Here is an 8,951-nt window from a genome sequence, read left to right on the forward strand (position 1 = left end):
CTCTCTCTCTCTCTCTCTCTCTCTCTCTCTCTCTCTCTCTCTCTCTCTCTCTTTTGGAAAAAAAAAGACAGGAAAGGATGGAAGGGAGGGAGGGAAGATTGGTTTGTTTGAGCTCCCTCTGTGGCCCAAGTTGCCTCAGACTTGAGAGTCCCCCTACCCTAGCCACCCTTCCCCACCACTGACTCCAAGAAATACTATGACTGAGGCATTCTCAGAGCTGCTTTTACATGGTCGGTTTCCTTGTTTTCACACTTAGTTGTTCTTAATTTTGTATTTATAATATGTATTTATTTGTGTCTAAGTGTCTTTTAGTGAATATGTCTATGGTATGAGAATATGTATGTGTGCCATGCAGTAGCCAGCAAGCTCCAGCCATCCTCCTGTCTCCAACCTGCTCCCGCAGCGCTGGGGTTACAGTTTGTATGTTGATGCTAGGACCTGAACTCATGCTTACACAGCAATGCTCTTACCCACCAGGCATCTCTGTAGCCTGCTTTTGGACCTACTGAGCTGAGCAGGGCTGTTGGTCTCTGTCTTGTGCTCCACCCCTGCGCTGCCCACACAGAGGCGCTGCCCCAGTCCCCTCCTTCTTTCTAGATGACCTGACTATGAGGTGGAGGAGTGGGCTGTCCTCTCCGCTCGTCCGTGGCCCGTGATGGACCCTATGTGTAAAGAGTGTACAACCGCTCTTTACTGCAACTTCGTTTGGAAAACGTCATGTAAAAACACGGCAAACCTGTGTCAGTCCTGCTGAGCGTCTGGTTGGCAGGCAGCCATTGACAGTATCTATCTGTTCCTTTGGATTTTCTTGGTTGTTCTTTTCTGAATTACTTTCCCCCTAAAATGCCATCGAGCTCCTCTAAAATAGCGTCATCCATTTTAGGCTGCAGGAGCAGTCTTCTGCATGCCGGCTCTCTTGTCGCGAGCCGACTGGTCACTCAGGGACACTACAGTTTTGCTGGTTTGTCCTTATTTTGCCTTTGGGGTTTTGCTTTCAGTTCAGTTCAGTTTCAGTTTGAGATTTCCTCTCAATAGCCAAGGAGCTCTGCCTGTTGGTGAAGCAGGGGGCAGGGTGGTGCTAATCAGCCGTGAGCCTGCCCTTCTGGCCAGCGCAGTTGGCAGCTTCCTGAAAAAACAGCAGCTTGATCTGTCTTGTATATCTAGTGTGAGTCTGGGAAAATGTGTTGTGCCTGAGTTTACGCGCTCCAAGATGTGGGGATCGTGGAGTGGTGTTGGAGTTTACACATTCCGTGATTCAGAGATTGTGGAGTGGCGTCATCATGTCTTTAAATGCACAGGACTGCTTTTCCCTCTAGCCTCTCATTTTCTAGTAAAGGCTCAGGAGGGCAGCGAGGGAGGGTGGCAGGGAGGGACTCAGCAGGAGAAAGTCAATCAAGGCAGTTACCTTTGCACAGCTTTTCTGCCAATGAGATAAAACACCCCCCTTAACACAAGCATGAATCACTGATTGCCGACCAGCTCCTGCCTCCCAGCTTCTCTTTCCTTCTTTGTCGTTAAGCCCTGGATGCCATTTGGCCTCCTCCCTCTCTCACTGGAGCTCAGAGTTGGAGGTCGGAAGACAGCGCTGGGTGTCAGTCATTGCCTTCCATTCTCTTTCAGACAGTCTCTTGTTGGCTGCCGTGTATGTCAGAGTATCTAGCCGCCAGCCGCTCACGAGTCTCCTATCTCCATGCCTAGTCTCACTAGGGGTTACAGATGTATGTTAGAGCACCCGGCTTTCCCAGAATCTTAGGAATTCAAACTCAGGTCCTCACACCTGGGTGGCAAGAACTTTGCCCACTAAGTCATCATTGCAGTCCCATCTGCCCCATCATCTGCCCCATCTGCCCCATCATCTGCTCCATCTGCCCCATCATCTGTCCCATCATCTGCCCTATCTGCCCCATCATCTGCCCCATCTGCCCCATCATCTGCCCCATATGCCCCATCATCTGCCCCATCTGCCCCATCATCTGCCCCATCATCTGCCCCATCATCTGCCCCATCATCTGCCCCATCATCTGCCCCATCTGCCCCAGCCCTCACCGTGGAGACCATGCTGGTCTTGAACTCACTCTGGCTTCAAACTCACAGATCTGCCAGCTTGAGTGCTGGGATTAAAGGCCCAAACCTCCATGCTTGTCTTTTTTGTTTTAAGATTTTAAAAATTATGCATATATGTGTATCTGCATGAGGTTATGTGCATCATGTGTGTGCAGGTGCCCCTGAAAGCCAGAGGGTGTCCAGTCTCCTAGAACTGGAATTGTAGGGGTTGTGATTCATCTGCTCTGAGTGCTGGGATCCAAACTTAGTCCTCGGGAAGAGCAGTCAGTCAGTATTCTTAACCACCTGTTTGTGATTCTTTTGCTGTTGGGTTTTTGTTTGTTTGTTTGTTTTGTTTTTTTGAGGCAGGGTTTCTCGTAGCTTTGGAGCCTGTCCTGGAACTCACTGTATAGACCAGGCTGGCCTCAAGCTTACAGAGATCCTACTCTCTCTGCCTCCTAAATGGTGAAATGAAAGGTGTGCGCTATCACTACCTTTAATCCTAGCACTTGGGAGGCAAAGCCCAGAGGCTTAAGGAATTTATGGTGGAGAATTCTTATCTTCTATGCTGGACCAGACTTCACACTTCCTAGGCAAACGCTCTCCCTCTTCTTAGTTGCACTCTCAGTTCTCTTTAGAGATTTTTCAGTCAAAGGTGTTGCGCGTGCACTAGAGAAGCCTTAATGCCTTTTTGACCCTTTGAATGGGGGTATGTCTGCTTGGTATTGCTATGGATTCCTATGCAGGCCAGACACAAGGTTGGTTGGTCCTCCCTCCCTCCCTCCTTCTTCCCTCCTTCCCTCCCTCCCTCCTTCCCTTTCTCTTGTTCTTTCTCTTCTTTTTTCTTCCCTCCTTCCTTTGAAGAACCTGCATGAATGCATGAGTTGGCCCTGGGAAAACCCTGAAATGACTCATTGTTTAGAACCACAATCCTTGTCTCCTCTGGACTGCCTTCCTGGCTGAGGTCACAGAACCAAAGGCAGCTGCCATCCATTCTGCACAGGCATAGAGTGTAAGTGAGGATGCAGGCCGCAGCCCAAGGAGAGCCCCATAGACACCGTAGGCCAGCCTTGCCTACCTAGAGTGTGAGAATGGGGCAGAAGACCCCAGGCTTTACAGTAGGGCTGGGAGGGACAGTGCTGTGCCGGATTCTGGGATGCCTGCTGCCCTTGCCTTCTGTTCTTGCCTCCAAAAGTTATCTTGCCTGCAAGAGAGCTGAGGATCGAAGGTTTGTTTAGGAGCTGGTGACTTGTAGATTCCTGAAGAGATATGCTAGGAAGTTGTGTTCTAGATACAGGTCCCACTCTGACGACTAGACGGGGTTCCACGGTACTCTGATTATATCCTAAAACTTACTTGGCATTTAAGATTTTGTGAACTCCAGTTGCTTCATTTTCCCTTTCTACCACAAGTCGGTATAGAATGCACAGTTCCGGTTGTTTAGAACAAAAGATTCCACTCTGCAGATGAAAAAATGTTTCCTCTTAGCTTCCTTTGTGGCAGCTTCGGGGATCACTCACCGACAGCCGCTGCTCCTGCCTATTTTTGGCGAATCCTGGGGTGTGCAGGAACGATGCTTAGCTTGTGTTCTTTCCTTCCTTGGTGCTGTAGATAATGCTTCTCGGGAGTGGAATGTTGAAATAGAGGCTTCTTTTGACGTTGTCAGCTCAAAGCCAGTTGGTGGTCAGGTGACTGTAGCCATCCCTAAACTGCAAACACGGCAGACATTTGACATTGAACTTCAGCAGAGGCAAAGAACGGTTAAACTCCTTGTGAAAATTAGCAAGGTGAGCGACGTCACTTCCGGGGAAATGCTGGGGAAACTGCGCTGGCTGTTCAAGGACAGAAATGGCGGAGGGTGAGGGGAGTGGGTACCTACTTCCTCCTCGTATTTTCTAACTACTTTTTCATTTTTAGAGGTTTCATTTATTTAGACTTTTTTTTTTTTTGAGACAAGATTGTACACTGTGGCACAAAGTGGAACTCACTAAGCAGCCCAGGCTGGCTTCTTTTTTGTTTGTTTTGCTTGACATAGGGTCTTGCATCGTAGCTTGGGCTGACTTAAAACCCAACCTGTAGCCTAGGCTGCTCTTCAGCTTGCATTTCTCCTCTGGCCTCTGGCTCTCTTAAGTGATGAGATTGCAGGTTTACAGGCGTACATCCCCACGCATGGCATTTTTTGCCTTGATTTTTAACTTCTCATATAATTTGTATGCTAGCGAATGGATGATTTCTCACATGTAAGACTCATATAATGGAAAATATGTGATTTATTTGCTAATTTTTCTTTTAAGGAGTCAGTTACATCTTTAATTTTTTTTTTCTGTGTCATTTGCAATATCCCAGCCCATAGCAGATTCTACACTTCCGCTTTCAGTGTGGTGGCTCCTTCCTGTTCATTTTCAGTGACTTTAAGTATTGGTATTCTTTTCACCTGTAAAACTCTAAGCCTGGACTCAAAGTTTATTCATGGTTAGATGGGGTAGGTTTTAGTGTATTTGGTTGATGATTATGAACAGGCAAAGACAGAGCAGAGTAACAACAACTTGGAGGGAAGTAAAACTCCCTAAGAGTTCCAGTCCTGGGCATAGAAGAGTCTACTTCCTAGTTCAAGTCTTAGTGTTGAGACTGTAGAATAAACACGCTCTGGAATGATAGAGCAGGAAACAGCTCCTTCTCGAACACCATGATGCTCTGGTATGCTAATCTGTGCAATACTCCCAGCATGTTGAGTGTTTAGATATTCTCAGTGGAGGGGCTGGGGACACAGCTCAGTCCTTCCCTAGTGTGCATCAAATCCTGAGTTCCATCTCCAGCACCACAGGAACTGTAGTCCTAGGATTCCAGAGGTGGAGGCAGGAGGATCAGAAGTTCATGGTCGTCCTCTCCTCTGTTACCAACTTTGGGCTAGATACCCTGACTCAAGATAAGCAAGTGAATAGATATATAAAATTTTAAAATAGTTATTCTGTGGCTGGGCTTTGGCAGAGAGTAAGCATGGACACTTATGTTGCTTTAGGACACACATATTGAGAAATTCATATAACCTGCGGAGTTATACTATTTTTCTAAACTATGCCTCATTACCATAGAATGACTTATCTCTTAAAAGGACATTGCTGTGGAACTCTGGTGGCCTCGTGGACATGGAAGTCAGACTGGATTCAACATGACAGTTCTCTTTGTGCTGGATGGAGGCTTAAATATTGAAAGATCAGTCAAGGTAAGTACATTGTTTTGTGAAAAGGAGGCTATTTCTTGTTTAAAATAGCAATACCGAGATTTGAAAAAAAAAGAAGAAATTAGCAGATTTTACAATTCTACCAGACAAAGTGATAGCATTCAAAGTTTCTGGGTTTATGTTCCTAGATGGATCAGATTTCTATTTTGACCATCGCTTCCTGTGTTTTACACTCCTTGTTTCCTTTCTTTCTCAGTGCTGGGATTTGAGCCAGGAACTCAGGCAAAGTCTCCCCTGGTATGCCACATCCCTGGTCTTCTCCAGTGTGCCCTTGCGTTATATCTAAGAAGCATGTATGTGTATACTGTTAGCAGGCTCCTAGGATAAGAGAGAACCCAGCCTAACCCATTCTCTTCTTACTTCTAATCCGCAGAGCAACAACAAAACTAACTTATACTCACTGCTTTAGCCATTGGTCTTCTTCATGTTCCAAATTCCCATGCTTCTACTGATGCTAACTTTCTCCTCCTTACCGCTTTGGGATAATAGCACCTAGAAGTGCGAAGAACTTTTTCACTGACTAGTTGTGTGGTTTGCTCAGCCCTATGAGCACCATTTCCTTATGTTAAAATGGGGCAATCAGAATGATGTAACTTGGGTCTAGCCTATCACAGCCACAGTATGTGAGTAGCAGGGATAGTAATCCTTACCTAGAGTTTTCCTTTCCCTGATACGGAGCTTTGGTGTCTACAGACGGTGGAGGCTGCCCTGCGGTGCCATCTCTCACAATGCACATCACCTCTCCTTGGGTTCGGATGGCTTCCTGAATAGAGGATGTACTTTTATGCTGTTCGTTTGAATTTGTCTTTGAAGTGTCCTGTGTATCTCTGAGAGAGTAGGGATATGAGTGTGTGCACACACGCATGACGTGTTTGAGGGCGAGTCTCGGACTTCTTTTCTCACTCTCTCGGCCGGGGTGTGTGTTCTTCCACACAGTGACTTATTGTGAGTTATCGTCATAAAAATGTGGAAAATAACGAGCCAGTCAAGCTGACTGCAGAGAAAAAAGATTCACTTCTATTTGTGGTACATCGTTCCTTTTCCTTTAGACTCCAATTGGCTGTACCATTGTTGACTCTGCCTAAAGTTGTCAACCTTTGAGCCTTGAAGGGAAGGAAGATGTGTGGCCCTTCTGTGCCTTCCTGCACGGGTGTGTACTGTCTCTTTCTATGGCTTCAGTAGAAATCGTGATTGTCGATGCTTATTTCTTCAGTTACCTCATGGCGTCCTCTTGTGCTCTGGATGTTATGTTCCTGATAAAACTGGGATAATGCATGGTGTTCATTTCTTTCCGAGCCTTTAACAAGGCTAATAATGTGGTTGGGAGGTGACTTCATTAAACAAGTCCTTGTAATAATGGTCGGTAAGTACTCTGGAGAAATAAAGAACTTTGGAGGCAAACCAGGCATGGTGGCATATGCCTTTAATCCTAGCATGTGGGGGAGTGAGGTAAGGGATCCGAGTTTGAGGCCAGCCTGGGCTATCTAGTAAGACCCCCATCTCTAAGGAAAACATAGAAACAAAACAAAAGAAGGATTTTGAACTGGATTAAGGATATGGATGTGTAAATTGGCAGAATACAGGTAGTTGTAGCCGTGGTAGGGGATGAACCATTCAGGGAGGACACAAAGAGGACCAGAGCCTGAGGAACGATAATAAGGATGTGGCAAGAGAACAGTCTGCAGGGAGTCTTAGAAAGGTCAGAGGCAGAGAGTCACCTGGTTTGAGTAGAGAGGTGCAGAGCTGGGGAAGAATATTCTAGGAGCAGACAGCATCAGCCATTGCAAAGGTGCCCATGATAGAATGACTCTGAGGAAGGTCCTGTGAGTTTGGCAGTGAGGAGGCTACTGGCTACTGTGACCAAAACGGGAACCAAACTGCATAGTTTCTAGCACCGACTGCAGTCAAGGCAGTGACTGTGGCAACCGCTAATCCTGATGTGCCTCACTTCACCGCTTTGAGATGGCAGCCAGCTGTGGGTCAGGAGACTGTCCACTTGGGTTGTTTGGAGGCCGCTTGTTCTTCCCGGCCATGTCGGAGCTGATCAGTGGGTGTACTGATGTGTTAGGAGCCAGAGTTTTCGTGATGGCTGGTGTACACGGTTGGTATACACGCGCTGCATGAGTTCCTTCTGCAGCGCCGCAGCGCACCAGAGAGAAGGAACGGTTTACTTCCGCTCATGCCTGGAGGTCAGAGGTTGCCTGGAGGTCAGAGGTCAGTGTCCTGGAGCTGCTTCTCTTCTTCCGCCACGTGGGTCCTGGGAACCCAAACTTGGTCATCAGCTGTGTGCAGGAGGAGCTTTATCCGCTAAGCCATCTCACTGACCCAACAAATATTTCTGAGTGATGACCATTGCTTTTCTGGATAGAAGGTCACTTAGCTGCCATTTCTCCTTGACATTGCTTAGCTCACAGTGCGCTCCATGGACGGGAAATGATTCTGCTGAAAGCAGCAGAAGGTCCTTTATATTGTCCCTGGTGTCAAGATTATTCCATTAAATTATTGTCAGAAGGTGCTAAAACAAAGTAAGCAGTCAATTAGAACTTGTATTTCATACCCCAAAGGCAGATGGAGAAGATTGCCGGTAGCTGTTCTAATTAGAAAAACCGTGGGGATTTCCCCAGTTTTTAAATTTAAAATACACGTCACTCTTTTCTTTGATTTTAAATCCCTGTTTCTAGTGTTGCAGCTTCCTGGGGCAGAAAGGGAAGACGATACCCACGGAATTCTTTCTAAGTGCTACCCAGAGCCCTCTGAAGGCTTCACTAGCTCCAAGCCAGACAGGGTGAAATTCGGAATCATCAAGGCCTGTTTCCATGCAGAGAGTTCCCTGAGGCTGTGCAGAGTTAATTTCCCCAGTGTTGTCAGAGAAAATCTGAAGGGAGTGAGAATTCCTCCTCGCACACCAGCAGGCGCGTTTCTAGAGCCAGGCTCCCCTACAGACTGAGGAAGGCCTTTCCCTGCCCCTTCCCCTCACCGCTAGCAATCCTCCCCTTCTCATGCTTTGCAGATGCCAGACTCCTGTGTCTACCTTCTTCCCGGGATAGCCCTTTCACTTCCCTTCCCACCCCCACTCTCTCTTTCTTGCTAACTGTCTGTTTTTGAGACAAAGTCTCACTATGTAGCCCTGGTTGGTCCGAAACTTGCATCTTTTTCCTCCATCTCTGCCTCCCAAATTCTGGGGCCACAGACATGAGTCATCATGCCCACCTTAAACAGATACTATCCATTTTGCTCATTCGAGTGTGTGACCTCATTCAAGTTCAATGACTGATATCTTTAAAGCATTATTTCCAAATAATATTTTTATAATAATAATAATAATAATAATAATTTTGGTTTCTCAAGACAGGGTTTCTCTGTGTAACAGACCTAGCTGCCCTGGAACTCGCTCTTGTAGACCTGCCTGCCTCTGCCTCCTAAGTGCTGAGCATGCACCACCACCACTCGGCTTAAGGTCACATTTTGTGGTTTGGGGTAGACCTGCATTTTGGAGACATAATGTTTAAGCCAGTCCACCTCCCTTCATCCTTCTCCCTGTCAAAAGCTTAGTTAAAGAATTACAGAATGAGCCGGGCGATGGTGGCGCACGCCTTTAATCCCAGCACTCGGGAGGCAGAGGCAGGCAGATCTCTGTGAGTTCGAGACCAGCCTGGTCTACAGAGCT

At 46.9% G+C, this 8,951-nt stretch overlaps 1 protein-coding gene across 1 annotated transcript in view; it reads left to right on the forward strand.

Moving 5' to 3' along the window:
- The window catches only part of Manba (mannosidase beta), a 70,544-nt gene that overhangs the window by 22,862 nt on the left and 38,731 nt on the right, over positions 1 to 8,951 (forward strand). Inside the window, exons 6-9 of the mRNA XM_005357323.2 lie at positions 1,211 to 1,221; positions 2,481 to 2,508; positions 3,625 to 3,830; positions 5,156 to 5,266. Coding sequence (XP_005357380.1) covers positions 1,211 to 1,221; positions 2,481 to 2,508; positions 3,625 to 3,830; positions 5,156 to 5,266 — 356 coding nt within the window. The remainder of the gene's footprint in view (positions 1 to 1,210; positions 1,222 to 2,480; positions 2,509 to 3,624; positions 3,831 to 5,155; positions 5,267 to 8,951) is intronic.

Source organism: Microtus ochrogaster, chromosome 21 (genome assembly GCF_000317375.1).
Source record: "Microtus ochrogaster isolate Prairie Vole_2 chromosome 21, MicOch1.0, whole genome shotgun sequence".
In the NCBI taxonomy this organism is placed as follows: Eukaryota; Metazoa; Chordata; class Mammalia; order Rodentia; family Cricetidae; genus Microtus; species Microtus ochrogaster.